The sequence below is a fragment of the Stenella coeruleoalba genome (assembly GCF_951394435.1).
Source record: "Stenella coeruleoalba genome assembly, chromosome: 8".
NCBI classification, from domain to species: Eukaryota; Metazoa; Chordata; class Mammalia; order Artiodactyla; family Delphinidae; genus Stenella; species Stenella coeruleoalba.
Window position 1 is genome coordinate 54,201,411 of NC_137154.1, and position 23,173 is coordinate 54,224,583.

Consider the following 23,173-nt stretch of genomic DNA (forward strand, 5'->3'; position numbering starts at 1 on the left):
AACTTCTCTGCTGTTTGTTGAGATGTGGTCATGCCCTCTCCCACAGGGTCTGCATCTCAGCCCTGGCTGAGACCTCTTCTTTTAGTGTTCTGTCTCCATCTTAGGAGAAGTGGCTGTTCCTTACATCTGCTCTTCCTATATTCTGTAGAGTTCTCTTTACTTACTACTAGCCAATCTCTCATTACTCCAGTTCCCTCTTATAGTTAATGATTCCTTATAGTAAACTTTTCCTGTTCAAATTACTCTGTGGCTTATCGCTCCTGATTGGACCCAGGCTGATAGCATATTTTAACCAAAAATTTTCAGTCCATGATAATTTTTTGTGCATTCTTTTTGTTCAGTAAAGTTAAATTAGCTAGTATGCATATATCTCCTTATTTACAAAGCAATTTTGCATCTATTTATCTTTAAATCCGCTTTTTAAAAAACAACCTTTTGGGCTTCACTGGTGGCGTAGTGATTAAGAATCCGCCTGCCAATGCAGGGGACACGGGTTCAAGCCCTGGTCCGGGAAGATCCCATATGCCGTGGAGCAACTAAGCCCGTGCGCCACAATTACTGAGCCTGCACTCTAGAGCCCCCAGGCTACAACTACTGAGCCCACATGCCACAACTACTGAAGCCTGCGTGCCTACAGCCTGTGCTCCGCAACAAGAGAAGCCACCACAGTGAGAAGCCTGTGCACCGCAATGAAGAGTAGCCCCCGCTCACCGCTACTAGAGAAAGCCCACGCGCAGCAACGAAGACCCAAAGCAGCCAATAAATAAATAAAAACAACCTTTTATTCTTCTTGATTTTATTGTCTTAGCTTCTTGACAGTTTTAGTCTTTTTGCTTTTGTGGTTCATCCTTTTTGTGTCCTATTGAAAAATTCTTTGCCACTCCAAGGTTGTGAAGATGTTCTCCCACGTTTTCTTCTAAAGATTATACTGTTTTACCTTTCACATTTAGATCTGCAGTACATCTGGAATTTATTTTTGTATAAGAAGTGTGAGGTTGGGGTCCAGATTCCTTTTTTTCCCCGTGTAAATATCCAGTTGATCCAGTGCCCTTTATTGAAAAGACTGTCCTTTTCATACTGCACTGCAGGGTCATGTTTGTCATAAATCAGGTGACTGTAAATGTTAGTTTGTTCTTGGAATCTTATCTGTTCTACTGTTTTGTTTATCTGTCCTTCCTAATAGGTCTTGATATCTAGTAGTATAAATATTCTAGTTTTGTTGCTCAAGATTGTCTTGGCTCTTCTTGGCCTTTTAAATTTTCATATAAAGTTTAGAGTCAGTTTATCAATTTGTGCCCAAAAAACCTGTTGGGAGTTTTATTGATATTATGTCTTGCACATCTTTTATTAGATGTGTATCTAGGTATGTGACATGTGTTGAGGTTATTGTAAATTATATGTGTAGCATCACAGTGGCAGTTACAGGTTCAAGTTGTTGGTCTGACTTGAGTAAAAAATGTATTTAATACTATATTTACTTAGCTTTATATAGAGATAGAGTGGGTATAGCATCTCTATCTTATCTGGATGCCCATGGCTACTCAAATACACAGATTCAAGTATAAAGAAAGAATTCATTGGGAGTGCAGGCAAAAAAGCAAGTCAACTACAAGGGAAAAGTTCAGACTAGCTTCTAACTTCTTCATAGTAATAGTCAATCTGGAAGACAACAGCACAGTACTTACAAACTTTTGAAAGAAAGAGAGACCCCAAAATTTTATAGCTGAGTTATCTTTTGAGTATAAAGGTAAAAGACAATATTCTCACGCACTCAAGAAGTCAGGGAATACAGCATGTATAAATCCTTGAAAAAACTATATGAAGATGAATGATGAAATCTAAACAGGTAAAACTTGGTTTAAAACAAAAAAAGCAAAATGGAAAGAAGAGCCATGGGGAAGAAGACTGGAGTTTGGCACTATATCCATTTAAATAGATACCTGAGACTAAAAACAAAGATGAACATAGAATCATGATATGACCCAGGAATTCCACTCCTACGTATATACTAAAGAGAATTGAAAACATGACCACACAAAAACTTGTATACGAATGTTCATAGCAGCATTATTTACAATAGTCACAGAGTTGGAAACAACCCAAATGTCCAACTGATGAATGTATAAACAAAATGTGGTATATCCATACAATGAACTCTTTGTCAATAAAAAAGAATGAAGTTCTGGACACATGCATGCTACAACATGGATGAACCTTGAAGATGTTATGCCAAGTGAGGAAAAACAAACACAGAAGCCTACATATTGTCTGATTTCATTTATATGAAGTGTCCAGGATAGCCAAATCCAGAGACAGAAATTAGATTAGTGATCACCAAGGACTTCGGGGAGAAGAGATGGGGGAGTGACTGCTAATGAGTCTGGGGTTTCATTTTGGGCTGATGAAAATGTTCGAAAATTAGATAGTGATCATGGTTGCACAAATCTGTGAGTACATTATAAACCACTGAATTGTACACATGAAAAGGGTTATTTTTACGATATGTGAATTATATCTTGATAAATCTGTTATTTTTAAAAAACAAGGATGAAAAATGTGGTTTGCAGAACTAAATGTAAATCCTTGACAATGTGAAATATATAGTCCTTGAAAATGTAGATATGACTAATAAAAATCAGTACATAGTGGAAGGGAGGTGGGAGGAAGTTTAGGAGTGTGAATTTCTTTGTTTCATGGCAAGGATGCATATGCTATAAAAATTAACCATGTAAAAATCAGGACTCTAATCTTTCAGTCATTTCATACTCAGTTTTACTTTCTTTTGTTAAAACATTTTTATAAAAGAAGAGCATATCTAATAGCCTTGAAAACTTTGTCTTTTCTTTCTTAATTCCCATCCATTCATCTCTCTCTGTATGTGTAAAACTTAGCAATTCTTTTTTTTTTTGAGCTGCGTTGGGTCTTAGTTGCTGTGCACAGGCTTTCTCTAGTTGAGGCGAGCGGGGGCTACACTTTGTTGCAATGCACGGGCTTCTCATTGTGGTGGCTTCTCTTGTTGCGGAGCATGGGCTCTAGGCACACAGGCTTCAGTAGTTGCGGTGTGCAGGCTCAGCAGTCGTGGCACATGGGCTTAGTTGCTCCGCAGCATGTGGGCTCCTCCCGGACCAGGGATCGAACCCATGTCCCTTGCATTGGCAGGCGGATTTTTAACCACTGCGCCACCAGGGAAGTCCCTTAACAAATATTAATGATGATAATTACTGGGTGTTAGGATATTTGATGATTTAATTTTTTTTACACTTTTATGAATTGTTTAAATTTTTTGCAATAAACGTTTGTCACTTTTTAAAAAAGAGTGAAGTTATGCTAAAATAAACAAGTTACCATCTACTATAACCATTGTTAAATCAAAAAAGTGAGAAACACATAATTTTGTGAATAATACCAGGGGATAAAAGGAGAAACTGCTATCCTCAGGTTTCAGTAAGCATGCATGTATGAATTTATTCATTCTACCAGACTTTCCTGAGTGCCTGCTCTGTCCTTGGTATTGTGCCAGTCAAAAGCATACAGATATGAGTGAGACATGGTTGGTCCCTGCCCCAAAAGTTCATAGTCTTGTTACTTTTTTTTTTTTGGACAGCTCTAATTTTAGAATGTTTTGCCTTGTATTGAGCGGAAATATGCTTCTCTGTAACATCATTGAATTTAATTTTGATGTTTTATAGCCATAGCAAGCCTCGTTCACCTTTAGTTTAACATTCCTTTAAACTTTGAAGTTGATATTTGAAGACAGCAGTCATGCCATTCCTCATATGACATGTTTTATTTATTAAGTAAACGATTTCTTTGTTTTAGTATCTCTCTCAGTACTTAGGATCTCTGTTTTGTTTAAAGTAGGGTTCCACAAATACGTAAGCATTCCAAAAAGAAGCTGAATTAAAGCAGAGAGAAGTAGGATGGTCACTATCCAGCTCTTTCCATTTTTACCTCTAAGTATTGCTTTGAGGTAGTATATTGAGATTTTCCCCCCAAGAATAGTGTACTGTCATCTTTCTGTCTTTGGATCTTTCTCCCAGAGTTGTCCTTATTCTGTCTGTCACAGTAGCCTGTATTTGTGGTCTGCAATTCCTCATTCTAATTTGTAAAACTTTGTGTTATCCTTAATTGAATTTAATGTAGTTTGTGGGACCGTCCCATATCCTCTACCTTTAGAAATGTATTTCTGACTTCCAGAGTATTGACATCTCAGCTAAATTTAATATTATCTGGACCTTTGGTCATGTTTCATTTCCTTTATCTCAGTCATCAATAAAGATTTTCATTAGTTTGAATCCTAGGGCTCTCCTAAATGGCATAATATTCAACATCTTCCACAGGTTTACTTAAAGTTATTGATAACTGCTGTTTGTATATATATCTTTCAGTCTGCCTGGCTCCCCACCTTATATTTTCACACTTCACCTAGGCAAATTACTTTGTTATTTGTATAATCTGGAATTTACTTAAAACATTTTTAATAGAATACTCTTTGATATAATTTTTTAAATGTTAATAAGGGTCTTCTTTGTGCAAACACTGTGCTAGTACATTTAAGGAGAGGAACATTGGCTGTAAGGACAGATAGACCTGGAATAAAATCTTGGCTCCACCATTTGCTTATTGTGAGAATTTGGGTAAATTATATAATCCCGTAGCTTGACTTTGTTTGTTTAATTGGGCGATAATATTTCACAATATTGTTATGAAAAGCAAATGTTAGCATGTGTAAAATGTGAATTCCAGTACCTGGTCCTTAATAATAGGCTCAGTAGATTTTATTGTTCCTTTCTCTCCTTTCAGGGTCTAACTCAGATCTTATCACATCTGTGAAATTATCCCCAACTATTTTATTCCCTTTCTAAAAGTTTCTTTAATTTTTATTTTATTAAAGTAATGCATTAAAAATAGATAAAAATCCAGCCTGTGCTAAAAGACTTGTAACAAAACCAGAAAGCAGTGCCCTTCCCTAACTCTTTCCTCTCTACCCTCCAATTCTAATCCCCAGAGGCAAAACTTTTTTTTTTTTAAAAAACAGCTTTATTGAGGTATAGTTGACATGCAATAGAAAGTGCCTATTTAAAGTGTACAAATTAAGTTTTGTCATATGTATGCACATGTGAAACCATCACCACAATCAAGACAGTGAGCAGATCCATCACCTCCAAGTTTTCTCATGTCCCTTTGTAAGTCCTTCTCCATCCTGCTCTCTCTTCTACCCCAGCCCTACCCACAACCACTGGTCTGCTTTCTGACACTATAGTATAGGTTAGTTTGTATTTTCTAGACTTATATGAAGTGTTTTAATCTTTGTCTGCCAATTCTAACATTTGTATCAGTTCTGGGTTGGTTTCAATTGAGTATTTTTTTGGGTTGTTTTTCTTCCTTTTTGTATGCCTGGTAATCTTTTGTTCGGGGTGGGGGGGCTGTGCCATGTAGCTTGTGGGATCTTAGTTCCCTGACCAGGGATGGAACCCATGCCCCCCGCACTGGAAGCACAGAGTCCTAACCACTGGACCACCAGGGAATTCCCTGCCTGCTAATCTTTTTTTTTTTTTTTTTTGTGGTATGCGGGCCTCTCACTGTTGTGGCCTCTCCCATTGCGGAGCACGGGCTCCGGACATGCAGGCTCAGCGGCCATGGCTCGCGGGCCTAGCTGCTCTGCGGCATGTGGGATCTTCCCGGACCGGGGCATGAACCCGTGTCCCCTGCATCGGCGGACTCTCAACCACTGCGCCACCAGGGAAGCCCCCTGCCTGCTAATCTTTAATTGGATATCAGATATTGTGCTTCTTACCTTGTTGCGTCCTGGATATTTTTTGTATTACCATAAATAGGCTTGAATTTTGTTCTAGGATTCAGTTAAGTTACTTGGAAATAGTTTGATCCTTTCGGATTTTGTTCTAGCTTTACTGAGGTATAATTGAAATATAACATTATATAAATTTAAGATGTACAAGCGGTTGATTTGATACACATATTCATAAAATGATTACTTCCATAGCATTAGCTAACACCTCCATCCCGTCACATAATTTCCATTTCTTTTCTGTGTTAAGAACATTTAAGATCTTCTCTCTCAGCAACTTTTAAGTATATAATACAGTATTATTAGCTGTAGTCACCATGCTATTCATTAGATCCGCAAACTTGTTAGTCATGTAACTGGAAGTTTGTATCCTTTGAAAACATCTCCCCCATTTCCCCCACCCTCAGCCCCTGGTAACTGCCACTCTATTCTCTGTTTCTCTGGGTGTGGCTTTTTTAGATTCCACATATATGTGATATCATATAGTATTTGTCTTTCTCTGGCATATTTCACTGAGCATAATTCCCTCAAGTTTCATCCAGGTCGTTGCAAACAGCAAGATTTACTTCTTTCTCATGGCTGAAATGATATTCTGTTGTATATATATACCACACCTTCTTTATCCATTCATCTGTTGATGGACACTTAGGTTGTTTCCATATCTTGGCCATTGTGAATAATGCTGCAATGAACGTGGGAGTGCAGGTGTCTCTTTGAGGTCCTGTTTCATTTACTTTGGATATATACCAAGAAGTGGGATTGCTGAATCATACGGTAGTTCTATTTTTAATTTTTTGAGGAACCTCCGTACTGTTTTACTTAGTGGCTATACTGTTTTACATCCCACCAACACACGTTTTACAACCCTTTTCTCCACATTCTTGCCAACACTTATCTTTTTTTAAAAAATTATTTTATTGAAGTATAGTTGATTTACAGTATTATGTTAATTTCTGCTTAAAGCAAAGTGACTCAGTTATGCATATATATATATATATATATATATATATATATATATATTCCTTTTCATGTTCTTTTCCATTATGGTTTATCACAGGATATTGAATACAGTTCCCTGTGCTATATAGGGGGACCATGTTGTTTATTCATTCTCTATATAATAATTTGCATCTGCTAATCCCAAACTCCCAATCCCTCCCTCCCCCACCACACCTACCCTTTGGCAACCACAAGTCTGTTTTCTGTGTCTGTGAATTTGTTTCTGTTTTGGTAGATAAGTTCATTTTTGTCATATTTTAGATTCCACATCTAAGTGATATCATATGGTATTTGTCATTCTCTTTCTGACTTCTCTTAGTATGGTAATCTCTAGGTCCATTCATTTTCCTGCAAATGGCATTATTTCATTCTTTTTTCTGGCTGAGTAGTATTCCATTGTGTATGTGTACCATATCTTCTTTATCCATTCATCTGTCAATGGACATTTAGGCTGTTTCCATGTCTTGGCTATTGTGAATAGTGCTGCTATGAATATAGGGGTGCATGTATCTTTTTGAATTATAGTTTTGTCCAGATATATGCCCAGCAGTAGGATTGCTGGATCATATGGCCACTCTATTTTTAGTTTTTTTTTATTTTTTAGAAGATGTTGGGGGTAGGAGTTTATTAATTAATTTATTTTTGGTGTGTTGGGTCTTCGTTTCTGTGCGAGGGCTTTCTCTAGTTGTGGCAAGCGGGGGCCACTCTCATCGCGGTGCACAGGTCTCTCACTATCATGGCCTCTCGTTGCGGAGCGCAGGCTCAGTAGTTGTGGCTCACGGGCCTAGTTGCTCCGCGGCATGTGGGATACTCGCAGACCAGGGCTTGAACCCGCATCCCCTGCATTGGCAGGTGGATTCTCAACCACTGCACCACCAGGGAATCCCTATTTTTAGTTTTTTGAGGTACCTCCATACTGTTTTCCATAGTGGCTGCACCAGTTTACATTCCCACCAACAGTGTAGGAGGGTTCCGTTTTCTCCACACCCTCTCCAGCATTTGTTATTTGTAGACTTTTCAATCATGGCCATTCTGAACAGTGTGAGATGGTACCTCACTGTAGTTTTGATTTGCATTTCTCTAATAATTAGTGATAAGGTGTGAGATGATATCTCACTGTGGTTTTGATTTACAATTCCCTGGTGATTAGTGTTGTTGAGCATGTTTTTCATGTGTGCTTAAATCTTTAATCCAGTTTGAGTTCATTTTGTAAGATAGAGGTTCAGTTTCATTCTTCTGTGTGTGGTTATCTAGTTTTCCCAACACTATTTATTGAAGAGACTAACCTTTCCCCAGTGAGTGTTTCTGTGGTATTAGTTTTAATATCCTTTTTCTTTTCTCATTTTATTTATTTGAGTCTTCTTTTTTTGAGTTAGTCTAGCTAAAAGTTTGTCAATTTTATTTTTTCAAAAAATCAACTCTTAGTTTCGTTATTTCCACTCTGATCTTTATTTCTTTCCTTCTGAATTTGGGCTTAGTTTGTTCTTTTTCTGGCTCTTTGAGGTATTATGTCAGGTTGTTTATTTGCGATCCTTTTTCTTAATATAGGCATTTATTACTATAAACTTTCCTCTTAGAACTACTTTAGCTGCATCCCATAAGTTTTGGTATGTTGTATTTCCATTTTCATTTGTTTCAAGATATTTTTTATTTACCTTTTGACTTCTTCTTTCCCGCATTTGTTGTTCAGGAGTGTGTTGTTTAACCTTGACATATTTGTGAATTTCTAGTTTTCCTCCTATTGTTGATTTTTAGTTTTATGCCATTGTAGTTGGAAAGATACTTCATATGATTTCAGTTTTCTTAAATTTTCTAACACTTGTTTTGTGACCTATTATATCATCTGTCCTGGAGAATGTTCTGTGTGTGCTTGAGGAAAATGTGTACTCTGCTGCCTCTTGGATGGAATATTTTGTATATGTCTGTTAGGTCCATTTGGTTTTAAGTGTAGTTGAAATCCAACTTTTCTGTGTTGATTTTCTGTCTGGATGATCTATCCATTGTTGAAAGTGGGGTATTGAATCCCCTACTATTGTTGTATTGTGGTCTGTTTCTTCCTTCAGATCTGTTGATATTTGCTTAATATATTTAGGTGCTCTGATTTGGGTGCATATATATTTACAACTGATATATCCTTTTGATGAATTAACCCTTTATTATTACATAATGATCTTCTTTGTCTTGTTACAGTTTTTGGCTTAAAGTCTATTTTGTCTGATATAACTATAGCTACCTTTGCTCTCTTTTGGTTTTTACTTCCATAGAATATCTTTTTTAATCCATTCACTTTGAGCCCGTGTATGTCTTTAAAGCTGAAGTAAATCTCTTGTAGCCAGCATGTAGTTGGGTCTTGTTTTTTTATCCTTCCAGTCACTGTATGCCTTTTAATTGGAGAATTTAACCCGTTTACATTTAGAGCAATTACTGATAGATAAGGACTTACTAGTTTCATTTTATTAATTGTTTTCTGGCTGTTTTGTAGTTCCTGTATTCCTTTCTTGCTGTTTTCCTTTGTGAATTGATGATTTTCTGTAGTGGTATACTTCAATTCCCTCCTTTTTGATTCCCTCCAGCAACAATCTTTTGTTGTGTCTAATGTAGGTTTTTGCTTTGTGATTACCATGAGGCTTACATAAAACAACTTATAGATATAACTTTTTTCCACACTGATAGCAACCTTGCATACTAAAACTCTACCCTTTTATTACACCCTTTTAGGATTTTGATATCACAATTTACCTGCTTTTTATTTTGTATTTATTAACAAATTATTGTAGCTGTAGTTATTTTTAATACTTTTGTCCTTACATCATTGTACTAGACTTAAGTGATTAATACACCATCATATTACAGTATTACAGTATTCTGAATTTGATTATGCTTAGCTTTACCAGTGTGTTATACATTTTCATATATTTTCATGTTACTAAGTAACATTCTTTCATTTCAGCTGGAAGATCTTAAATATAAGCACTTATAGCTGTAAATTTCCCACTCAGCACTGCTTTTACTACATCCCATTAATTTTGGTATGTTGTGTATTAATTTTAATTCATCTCTTAAGTATTTTCTAATTTGGTTGGTGATTTATTCTTTGATACATTGATTGTTTAATAATATTTTGTTTAATTTCCACAGGTTTGTGAATTTTCCAGTTTTCCTTCTGTTATTTATTTCTAACGTCATTCTTTTGTGGTTGGAGGAGATATTTTGTATGATAGTTTATATCTGCCTTTTTAAGGCTATTGAGACTTAATTTATGGCCTAACATATGCTGAATGTTCATGTGCACTTGAGAAGAATGTATGTACTGTTGTTGTAGGGTAGAGTGCTTTGTATATGTCCATTAATTGATATTTGTCCTGATATCAGCTCCTATGTTGAAAATCACAAATTTGGAATTTTGAATGTTTTGTGCCACTATATTCCCAGAATAAGTGTATAAAATACTACCCAGAATCAATATACAAAATAGTTTAGCCATCTTTTTCCCCATTTTACTATTTATTTCTGCTATTACGGTTTCTATTGTTTCTTTGCTATTCATGTTTCAGCTTTGTTTATGTAAACAGAGGATCAAAAATCAGATCAAGATCCGTTGCCTTTTGTGTTTACTAGAAACAGAAACTAGGAACTAAAAACATTGCCACAAAAATTAAAGTTTAAGAAGAGATGAAAAATGCAAGCTTTGATTTGTTGTCATTCATTTCAAGAGACAAATTAACTCAGTTCTGTATTTTATCTTGTCATACTGTTATCCATGGACCACTCTTTCAGTAGCATTGGTGTAAGCTGCTTTTTCCAGCTCACTTTTTGCTTATCTTTGAGGTTCTTTCTGAGATACTTTTGCTCTTTACCTTGAGAATTTAGAAGTTCCTTTATTGGATGTTCTGGTTGAAAATTCTTAGTTTCATTTGTCTGAAGGTATCTGTATTTTACTTTGATTTTTGTAAGAAATTTTTGTTGAGTAGAGAACTATTTTCCTTTAGCACCTTGTAAATATCTTTTCATCATCTTTCTAAGAAGACACCTACTTAATTTTTGCTAAGGGCTAACTGTGTATATCTTTATTTAAAGTAATATTGATTAATCTCATTATCTTCTTGTGTTTTTTTTTTTTCTATAGGGAATACAGTGAGTAACCTGATTATGATTATACCTCCAATTTTTGGTGCAATTCAGAGTGTTAGAGGTGGACTGGAAAAGCGGTACATTGCTTCCTATTTAGCACTCACAGGTATGTATAACACTTCATCTAAAAAATGATGTGAAAAAAATGATGTACCATATTCAGACAGACTGTTTTTCTCATTCTTTCCTAAAATTGTTTCTCAGTTTTGTGTTGTTTATTATACAACTTGAGCACATTCTGAAACTTCTGAATTAAAACTCCACAAATCTTGCCAATATTTGAACTGTATTTTGAATAAATTAAAAAAAACAAGATATTTCAAGCATCCAGAAAAGAACAGGGATAATATAACAAATATATCCATGTATCTCACCATCCTTCTTTGTCAGATCTTAACACTTTGCAATATTTGTCTCAGTTCTTACTTTTTCTTTTTTAAAGAAATAAACTGCTATAGATAAAGTTGAAACTCCCTTTCTACTCCTGCTTGATTTTATTCCCATCTTCCTCCCAGCTCACCCTGCTAGAGTTAACCTCTATACTGAATTTGATTATCATTTTCTCATGTTTTTGTATTTATACTATATATGTATGTATCCTTAAAAATATGAAAAATATCATTCACATATTTTAAAACTTTGTGTAAAGGATATTCTACTATATCTGATCTTCTGCAACTTACTCCTTTTCCTCTACTTGTCTGTGAGACAGGGACTGCGTCTTAGTTATCTTTGTATCCCTATTGCCTGGCAAGTTAGTGGTCCTCAGTAAATGTTACATGGAGGGATGAGTGAACTCTACCAGAGCCTAAGATGGGAAAATCACTCTTTCATGTCCTTGCATTATCATCATAAAGACAAAAATAGCAAAGAAAGTAGATTCTAGTTTGCTTCTTTTATGTAACTTTCTAAATTAAACACAATTTCTTTTGTTTTAGTTCAAGGTAGATATTATTTACACATGGGCAGAAGGGACCTCTAATTACCACAAAACTGTAAGCTGTAGTATATCATATCAGATTTTATATAATTATATTAGTCATTGCATATGAGAGAGTTTAATTTCTGAATCTGTTTCTCATATGTGTGGTGTTGTGAGGAAGTTACTTCATTCATCTTCAAAAGGAATACTTGTCCACAAACTTAGCCCTTTGCTTTAATTCCTGGGATGTTTTAAGAATGTTTATAAAATACCAACAAATCACAATCAGTAATAACAATAAGAATAAAAAGATTTGAGGGACTTCCAAGTTGCCCTAGGATAATACTGACCTCCTGAGTTAGAATTTGTCCATTCGTCCTTCTAGAAAACCATACAGATTAAGAAGGAAAGTAAATAAAACCACACTTAGCCCACACTTTCAGCCTTACTAAGAGAAAACGAATACCATGAACGTCAAATCATTTTTAAACAAGAAATAAACACCACATTCTAGCAGAACTGTCTTTAATATTTTAGACTTGGGGAGGTTTGAAAAACTATATGGAAAAGAGGAGAGAAGAGTTGAGGGCTTAATCTGACAAAACACCAATAGAAAGAGAAAGCTTCATGATAAATGCAAAATTTCTGAAAACGTTATGAGACCTGGTAAATCATAGTACTTGATAAAGTACACAGTACTTTAAAGTACATAGTAAAGGGCTTGAAAGTGTACAAGACCTAAAGTGGCAGTTTGGGAAAGGTATTACTTCTGGGAAAGAAATAACTAGAAAGAGGAAGATAGCCATTGGAAATGTGTAAGTGTAGGGAAAGAAGGAAGTTAGAGTGAGGAATTAAGATCCTACTGAAACAACACAACTATAAAATACATTAGACCCTTCTCCCTGCACCCCGCCCTGCCACCAAAACAAATAAATGTATATGAAAAAGGACACTAACCTTTACTATTCAGAAGGGGGCAGGCTTGAACTTGAAATCTTTTAAGCCACCCCAAACCTTTACTCTTTCCACAAAGTGGAACCCCCGCAAAATCAGTCTACATCCATGCAAAGCTACTGTAATAAAAAAACAGAAAATGAGAATCAATACCTTTTGGCTCATGGATGTTCTTTCCCCACAACTAATTATAAAGCAGAAAGAAACTGCAGCACAGTACTCCTAACTGAATTAGCCTCAAACCAATAAATGAATAAAAATTTAAAAACTAATAACACCTATAAAAATTAATTAAAAAAATAAAAAGTAATAACAGAAATAGCTTCCTCACCCCCCAAAAGAAATCAAATTAGAATTGATTAAACTTAGGAAAGAAATTAAGCCTGAATTACAATGTGTTGAGTATTTAATAAGGGCTATTTAAGAAAGAGAAACAAGCAAGAGAATGAAAATGAGATAAAGAAATAAAAAGGGTCAGAGAGAAAGCGATTGAAATGGAAGACAAAGAAGATTCAATACAACTGTAATTGGAGTCCCTGAGGAAGGAAAATAAAACAATGAAACAGATCTTATATTTAAAATTGTAATTTTCAAATTAATTTGAAAGAAGACTTTTTGGAAATGGAAGAAGACCCATATCTAGATATTGAAAAGTCCATTTTTGTCTCATAAAACTGACTTGGAATGGTCAACTCTGAAAGAGATTAGTAAAATTACTGGATTTTAAAAGTGAAAAAAATCCTCACAGCTCCAGGGAAAATGACCAGACTACTTATAAGGGCAAGAAAATTAGGCTGACACTAGACCTCATCGGCAACATAAAAAGAAAGGCATCAGTGGAACTGCATTTTTAGTGCAAACCAAAGATTTTATATTCCAACCAAATTGTTTTTCAGTTATCCAGGTTATAGAAAGATAGTGTTAAACATACAAGTACTCATTGAAAACTGTACACATGACTCCTTCCTGATGAATCCATGAGTACTGCTCTCTCTGATTTAGTACCTGCTAGCCAAATGTGGTAATTTAAATTTAAATAAATGAAAATTAAAATGCAAATTTCAGTTCCTCTGTCACACTAGCCACGTTTCAAGTGCTCAGTACCCATATGTGGCTTATGGCTACTGTATTGGGCAGTGCAGATATAGAACATTGCCTTCATCACAGAAAGTTCTACTGACTGCATCGTACTAGAGAATGATGTTCATCCAACTAAGAGAAGACTGGGCAAACTTGGTCAAAAGGTCTGATGATGAGCATTTAACACATTTAACTATAGATCTAAGACTAAAACAGATGTAATAAGGACTGAAGAATAGTATATGGATATTATATGGTCTGGTAAAGTAGAGAGCATGCAGTTTTTTAAATGGGAGAAGGAAAGGACAAAGTAGAATAAGTTCATTGACTATTGCCTATGTAGTAAGTTGAGTATTGAAGAATATGATCTAAAAGTAACAAACTAGATAGTAAAAGGTTAAGGAAAAAACAGGGAGAACTCAGGGTTCTATAAAAGGCATAAGTACAAAAGTAACCCCGAGGCCAAAAAAGCCTCTTTTCTAAATACCAAAAGAATTAAGTACAAAAAAGACATTTCACTTAGAGAAATACATTAAATATAAAGTAATATATGTAACTATTTTAATAAAACAATATGACAGAGTTGAGATTAAACATCAGTCATATGAATCAAAATGAATCAGCTTAACTTAATATCAAAAGAAAAAGATTTTTGAATTTGATCAGCAATTCGGATTGAACTTTATGCTATATACAAAAGACACATCTAAAACTAAAGCAAAGTGATTCAGAAAAGTTAGAAACAAATAATAAGAAAGCAGGGGTAGTGATCCTGATATCATATAAAGTGGAATTCCCTTCAAAAAGCATTGTGTGACAAAGAAGGATGTTTTTAATGTTGAAGCCATGATTCAAAGTGAAAATACAAGTTTTTAATAACTCTGTACCAAATAATACAACCACCACTATTATATGGCAGAAACTACAAGAGCTACAAAGAGAAATAGATAGAAACATACGAATAATAGAAGATTTTAATATGCCACACTCAGTACAGGACAGATGAAGTGAACAAAATATATCAGTAATATCTGGAAGACCTAAAGAGCATAACCAATAAAGTAGATCTTATGGCTTTATGCTGAACTTTACACCCCTATAATAGAGAATATACCTCCTTTTGAAGTACACATAGAACATTGATAAAAAACAAAACAGTAAGTTCTATTAAGTAGAAATATTAAAACAACATCCTCTGGTCACAGTGCATCCATGCTAGAAATTAACAACAAATTCAAACCATAAAAAAGCTCTTCCTCTTTGAAATTTTAAATCTTCTGTTAACTCTTGGTTGAAAGGGAAAATAGAAATGGAAATTACAGGAGTCCTAAAATACAGTTGTAACAAAAAGTCTGCATATCAAAATCTATGGGGATTTGTATAAAGCAGCCATCAGAGCATAATACATAGGCTTAAACAATTAAATAATAATAAAAGATAAAAACTAAAGGTAAAAATTAATTAAAATCCCAACTCAAAAGGCAAGAAAAAGACTGCAGAATAAACCAAATGAAAGTTTAAGGGAGGAAATTATAAAGATAAAAGCAGAAAGTAACAAGATAGAGAACAGAAAAACGTTCTAATTAATGAATCAAAATCTATTTTTTTTAAGAAAAAGTAGACAACTAGCTAACTTTAGAAAAAAGGAAGCAAACATAAACATTAAAATAAGAAATGACAAAGAGGAAATATCCACTGAATCAAAGGAAAGAAAAATTTTAAACCTCTATGTAAATAAATAAATTGGATAATTTCCTAGGAAAATACAATTTGTCAAAATTGACCCCAAAGGTAGAAAGCTTTAAACAGACCAATTTCTGTATAGGAAATAGAGTAACTTATTAAGGAATTCCTCCACAAAAGTACTGGGTCCAGATAGTTTCACAGAGAGTTCCAATCAACCTTCAAAGACCTGATAGTCCCAATGCTACATAAATTTTTTCAAGCATAGATAATGAAAGAAAACTTCCAAATTCTTTTTATGAGGCAAACAACATTGTTATATAAACCTAATAAAAATGCCATAAAAAAGAAAATTAAGGACTAATATTGTGAATGAATATCAGTGCAGATATACTAAGTAAATTATTAGCAAACAAAAAGGAATGATACTTTTTGTAAGTACTACTGATACATGTAACAACACGGATGAACCCTAAAAACATTATGCCAGGTGAAAGGAACCAAAAGACTCAAAGGACCACAGATTATATGACCCTATTCATATGAAATTTCTAGAAAAGGCAAAATTATAGAGATAAAAACAAATCATTAGTTACTTGGGGTTTAGAGTGGATGTTGACTGCTAATAGGCATAAGGGAACCTTGGTGGGTGATGGAATTATCACAGAACTGGATTGTGATGATGGTAGCACAACTCTTTAAATTTACTAAAACTCCTAAAACTGTACACTTACAATGAGTGAATTTAATGGTATATCTCAGTACTTGTTTAAAAAATAAAAACCAGGAAATGGAGGAATGTGCACACTATGTGAAAGAAGGGGGGATAGTTAGTCCTTACATCTCAGAGGTGGTGTTGAAGGAAGAAAGAAAACAGTAGAGCAGGAAAAAAAAAAAGTATATATATATATATATATATATATATATATGTGTGTGTGTGTGTGTGTGTGTGTGTGTGTGTGTGTGTCAGTGCTAGCATGTATAGGTGCTATAACTCTTCCCTAGTAGAATACAACTACTTTCCTTGTCAGGTAGAATCCAGGCAGCCACTCCTGATTGTTCAAGATAGATGAATCCTATTTGTCACTCTGAGGATTTTCTGTTCTCTCTTAACAAGGATCTGGGTCTTATTAAGAGATTTCCTTTGCATGTTAAAGACCTAAAGTTATTTTTTGATCTTTATACAGATAACGATGATTTGAGAAACTATTCCACATACAGTAATCTGCCCTCTTCTAATATTCTTGTGAATATATGGAGGAACATATTTTCTAAATTATTTTTTCCTGTAACCTTCTTCCAACTGAAGAAAGTTGGGGGGTATTTTTTAGACAGGTCTCTTTGTATCAGTATCTCTTCATGGAAAGTCATCCTTATAAAGTTCATTCTCTGAAGTTCAGAGAAAGCCCTTGAGCTCAATTTCTTTCTTTTAATGTTTTCCAGTTACATCACTAATATGCATTAACAAGTCCTTATCCAAATCCTTGGGACCAGAAGTATTTCTAAACTCAGATTGTTTTTGAATTCTAGAAAGTTAATAGACTGTGTTGCTATAGTATACCAAGCCCACCAAAACCTGGGACAGCACCCTGTAGGTGAACATATCCATATTGCTGCTTAACGTGTGAATATTCCCAGTAACTAGGCTAAATAATCACTATAAATAGCCTCATGTCCAGTTAGGTCAGGTTTTGCTATCGAATGAATTTGCACCAAACTTAAAGGACAAAACATCTTTTGGTTTTAAAAGATTTTGGGGGAATTGTATTATTAAACAAGGTATGTAAATTTATCTCTCTGTTTTCTTCTTTTAAAAAGTAGTAAACAGTAAACAGAATCTAGTTCGACATTAGGGAAATAAAACAGTTTGTGCCCAGAATGGAAGACAATTCAAATTTAGGAGATCCATTCATGCAATTTACTATATTAATTAATTTAAGAAGAAGAACCACATGATTATCTCCATAGATGCTGTGAAAGCCTTTGTCAAAATTCAGCAACCATTTCTGATTTAAAAAGAAAAACTCAAGAAAACAGAAATTCACAAATCCTGTCTTAACGTGCTAATATACACACATCAGTCCTAAAGCTGGCATTTTACTCAGTGTGGAAGCCCTAGAAGCATTCCTATGAAGGTCAAAAGAAGGCAAGTGTGTCTGTCTCCACTGCTATTTAACAAAGTACTGGAGGTATTAATCAACGCATTTATACCAGAGAAAATGATTAAGGACTGGAAAAGAAGGGAAACTATCTCTCTTTACAGCTGTCATGGTATTCCTGAAAACTCTAGCCTAGAAAATCAGTTATCAAGCAAACAATTATTAGTCACACAATAAAACTATTCAGTTCGGTATTAGGTTTAAAATGATCACAAAAAGCAATAGCCTTCATATATACAAACAATATCCCATTAGAGAAGAAAATCCCGTTTACAATAACATCCAAAAGGATAAATATCAAAAGATAAGTTTAACAAGATATGTGTAAAACCTATATTAAGAAAACTTAAAACACTTCTGAAAGACATGAAAGTAAACCCGAACAAATGAAAAGTTGTTCTTGAATAACTTAAGAAAACTGAAAGATGTCAGTTATATCTAATAAATAATGCTAATAAAAATACCAATAAGTAGGGGGCTTCCCTGGTGGTACAGTGGTTATGAGTCAGCCTGCCAATGCAGGGGACATGGGTTCGAGCCCTGGTCCAGGAAGATCCCACATGCTGCGGAGCAGCTAAGCCTATGTGCCACGACTACTGAGCCTGCGCTCTAGAGCCCGCAAGCCACAACTACTGAGGCCCGCAAGCCTAGAGACCACGCTCCGCAATAAGAGAAGCCACTGCAATGAGAAGCCCGCACACCACAATGAAGACCCAATGCAGCCAAAAATAAATAATTTTAAAAATCCAATAAGTATTTTTTAATCAAACAAGTTGATACTAAAGTTCATATTAAAATATAAACATGCAAAGATATCTAGGCAGTCTTTAAAAAAGAAGAGCTAGAAGGATGTACTAATCCTCCTATATATTAAAACATACTGCAAAACCTGCCTCAGTAAAATAGTAGAGTACAGATATTTTGATAGATAATACAGTGGAATTTAAAAGAAAAAGCATAAATAGACCCAAATCCATATTAGAGTTTAGTGTATGGTGAAGATGGCATCTCTGAGCATTGGGGCAAAGATGAATATTTTAATAAATGATATTTGGAAACATAAAATAGATGTATACCTTACATTATACATGTGAATATGTTCTAAATTGATTAGAGACCTAAATGTAAAAACTGAAATCTTGTGGGACTTCCCTAATGGCGTAGTGGTTAAGAATCGCCTGCCAATGCAGGGGATACGGGTTAGAGCACTAGTCTGGGAAGATCCCACATGCTGCGGAGCAACTAATCCTGTGTGCCACAACTACTGAGTCCGCATGCCACAACTACTGAAGCCTACGCACCTAGAGCCCGTGCTCTGCAACAAAAGAAGCCACCTCAATGAGAAGCCCGCTCACCGCAATGAAGAGTAGCCCCCACTCGCCGCAACTAGAGAAAGACAGCATGCAGCAACGAAGACCCAATGCAGCCAAAAATAGATTTAAAATCTTGCAAGTACTAGAAGAAAACATGTGAATTATTCTATATTTAGTGTGTGGGAAAGTATTTATAACTATAATTCAAAATCCAGATGTAATGTTGGCTAATTAAATAAAACCTTTGGCATGGCAAAAAATACCATATGCAAAGTCCAAAGCAGAAGACCAAATTGTGAAAATATTTGTGACATACACTAAGGACAGAGGTTTAATATCCCTGATACAAAAATGACTTTTAAATATTGAGGATAAAAAGGACCAAACATCCAATAGAAATAAAGACAGAACATTCTCCAAAAAAGATACTACAGAATAGCCAGCATACATAAGAAAAGATATCCAGCTACACTGTTACATTATTTTTCTTTTATCAGATTGACAAAAAGTGAAACACTTGACAACACACTCTTGGCAAGGCTGTGGGAGAAATAGGTACTCTTCACACATTGCTGGTGAGAATGCAAAATTTTTGTAGGTGAATTTGTCAACATCTAACAAAACTGTATATGCATTTACCCTTTGACTCAGCAACCGCATTTAAAAAAATTTTCTGTGAAGATATATCTCCTGTAATTCAAAATTAAATGTGCGCAAGATTGTTTATCACAGAATTATTTTTAATTACAAAATAATGTAAACAACCTAAAAGCCCATATGTTGGAAATTGGTTGAATAAACTGGTGAATCTACACAGTGAGTATTATGAAGATACAGAAAGGGTGAGGAACTTCTCTGAACTGATATGGAGTGATTTCCAGGATTTATTGTTAAGTAAAAGATGCAGCATGTAAAAGTACACGTGCGTGCGCACACACACACACACACGGTATATAATTTTTTTTCTTGGAGAAAGAGGGGAAATAAAATATACATACATCTGCTTAGTTTTTCAAAAAGAGACATAGAAAGCATGAACCAGAAAAATAATGGAATTAGTTTCTACAGGGGGTGGGTGGAAAGGCTAGAGGAGGGAGTGACACTTCTCTGAGTAAACCCTTTTGTATTTTTATTTTTGCAACCTTGTTATGATTTCACATATTCAAAGAACATAATTAGATCAACCAGAACGGGAGTTGGGGAAATGAGGAAGAGAGACCCTAAAATTGAATACAAAGAAAAACGAATTGCAAAAGACACATCGGATAAAGGACTGTTAATCCAAAATACAGAAATTTTTGGACATAAAATACAAATTTAAACTCAATAATAAGGAAACAAACAACCTGATTGAAAAAATGGACCAAAGACCTCAACAGACACCTCATCAAAGAAGATACACAGATGGCAAATAATATGAAAAGTTGTTCCACGTCATATGTCATCAGGGAAATGCAAATTAATACCACAATAAGATCCTACTGTACATCTATTAGAATGGCCAAAATTCAGAACACTGACAACACCAAATGCTGGCCAGGATGTGGAGCAACAGGAAGTCTTACTCATTGCTGGTGGGAATGTAAAATGGTACAACCACTGCGGAAGACAGTTCGGCAGTTTCTTACAAAACTAAATGTGTTCTCACCACACTATCCAGCAATCACTCTCCTTGGTGTTCACCCGAAGGAGTTGAAAACTTATGTCTACACAAAAGCAGCTTTATTCGTAAAGCCCAAACTTGGAAGCAACCAAGATGTCCTTCAGTAGGTGGATGGATTGGGAAACTGTGGTACCTCTAGACAATGGAATATTATTCAGTGCCAAAAAGAAGTATGTTATCAAACTGTAAAGACAGGGAGGAACCTTAAATGCATATTACTAAGTGAGAGAAACCAGTCTGAAAATGCTACATACTGTATGATCCCAACTATATGACATTCTGAAAAAGAACTGTGGAGACAGTTAAAAGATCAGTGGTTGCTAGGTGTTGGGGGGAGAGAGATGATAGGCAGAGGACAGAAGATTTTTAGGATCATGAAACTATTGTGTATGATACTATAATGGTGGATATATTTTCCAAACCCATAGAATATATAAAACGAAGAGTGAACTGTAATGTAAACTATGGATTTGGGGTGCTAATAATGTGTCAGTGTAGAGTCATCTGTGGTAACAAATGTACCACTCTGGGGGAGTGGTGTTGATAATGGGGGAAGCCAGAGGGTTGGGGGGGTGAGGAGGACAGGCATTATATGGGAAATATATGTACCGTCTGCCTAATTTTGCTGTGAACCTAAACTATTCTAAAAAAAAAAGTCTTAATTTTTTAAATGTATTGTACTCTTTATCAAACAGAGAACATAACCACATAAGAGGAAATTATTAATCTAGTTAACTTTGAAATGGTTTTCTCATATACCCAGTTTGAAAACAGAAAGAGAATTCAGTGAGATATTGAATCTTACTTTACTAACTTTATTTACTGTGTATTTATTTATTTACTTTTTATTGTCAGTAATGGTATGAATATAGCAATTCTGACGTTATCTTTGCATTTTAGGATTAAGCAAATGAGGAAATATATTGATATTGTTGGGGGCTAGGGTTCTCATGTAGAAGAAGGAGATACAAATTTGGATGGAGGAAGGCAAGGAAGAACCCTGAAAGAACATTGAAATCTGAGGTATCAGCATGATTAAAAATAAAAAAAGATTTCACATGTTCTATCCTCTGAAAGGATCTGGAAGCAATGAATCTCAAGTAGCAATGAACATACCTAGTGCCCACACCTTGGTTTCTAAAAATCTTTCCTCACTAAAAGGAACTAAGGCTTCTTGGAGAAATGCCTCATTTCTGGGATAGGGCAGGGAAAGCGCAAGATGAGTCTGGAACATCTTATCACTCCAGAAAGTAAGAAAGGGCTGAAAAAATGAGGGAATAATGTCAAAATGACACAGAAGACAGTTTGGCCAAACTGAAAATTTGAGCTTCCAAATGGAAAATGACTGTGTAATGGGTTATGTAACACATGGTATAAGAAAAGAATGCACAAGCTCATACTGATACTAACAAACAAATGGTGTGAGAAGCAGAAAGCTTTTTTTTTAAAGAGTAGAATTGCCAACTAATAAATGTAAACAGAATGATAGGGTTTTTTAAAATCATCATTTTGCAACCATCATCGTAATAATTGATTCAGGAGTCATCAGTGAATGCTAAAAATATTGGGTGAAAGTGTTTGGGAACATGATGATTACACAGCCTGAAAGTATCTCCTGATGAATTACTTGCTCATTAGTTACAGATGGAAAAATGGTAACAGCACAGAAATCTGGCAGATACCACCTTATTCAAGTAATCAATCCTAACATCATTAATAACAGTATAAACTAACAACTGATTCTTCCTGGTGTGATGCACTGAAAAGGAAACAACATCATTTATACAATATTATTCCCAGAAGTGCATAACCTGAACCAAATGATGAGAAAACAATCAGAAAAACCCAGTTTGTGAGGGTTATTTTATAAAACAACCAACCTGTTTTTTTTTTGTTTTTAATAAATGTTAAAGTCATGAAAACAAAGGAAGGCTGAGGAACTGTTCCAGATTAAAAGAGATGGACAACTACATGCAATATCTTCATTGGATCCTGAATTGGGGCACAAGGAGAAGGTCTAAAAGGCAATATGGGGCAAATCAGCAAAGGTTGAATAAGAATGGTTTTTAAGTCTGTCCCTTCTACAAGACTAAGCTTTGCTTCCTGAAAGCAGCTGAGTTCTTACTCTTTTGGATTTCTGGCATTTAGCAATACCTGGTGCAAACCAAATACATGAGGCTGTTTGATGAATGAATGGATACTTTATTTTAAACAACAGGCATTTTTGCTAGGACTTCTTTTTCATGTACTTGTTTGAATTTTTCACTGAGATAAGTCTCCCCACCAAAAAAAAAATTTGTATGTGTGTGTGTGTATGAGAGAGATTCACATATGCACACACACACACAGGGAACAAACTTTATCTGGAAACAGATTCGATTAACAAATCAAGGACATTTACCGAATACCATATAAGATTTTTCAGTATCTTAATTTTATGACCAAAAATTTATAATAACT

The 23,173-nt window shown here is 35.0% G+C and overlaps 1 protein-coding gene across 2 annotated transcripts in view; it reads left to right on the top strand.

The window, feature by feature from the left end:
• Positions 1-23,173, top strand: part of ACER3 (alkaline ceramidase 3) — a 184,896-nt gene that overhangs the window by 62,586 nt on the left and 99,137 nt on the right. For both annotated transcript variants that reach the window (XM_079930331.1, XM_079930332.1), the window contains one exon: positions 10,935-11,045. In XM_079930331.1, the coding sequence (XP_079786457.1) occupies positions 10,935-11,045 (111 nt within the window). Of the gene's footprint in view, positions 1-10,934; positions 11,046-23,173 lie in introns of those variants that run through there.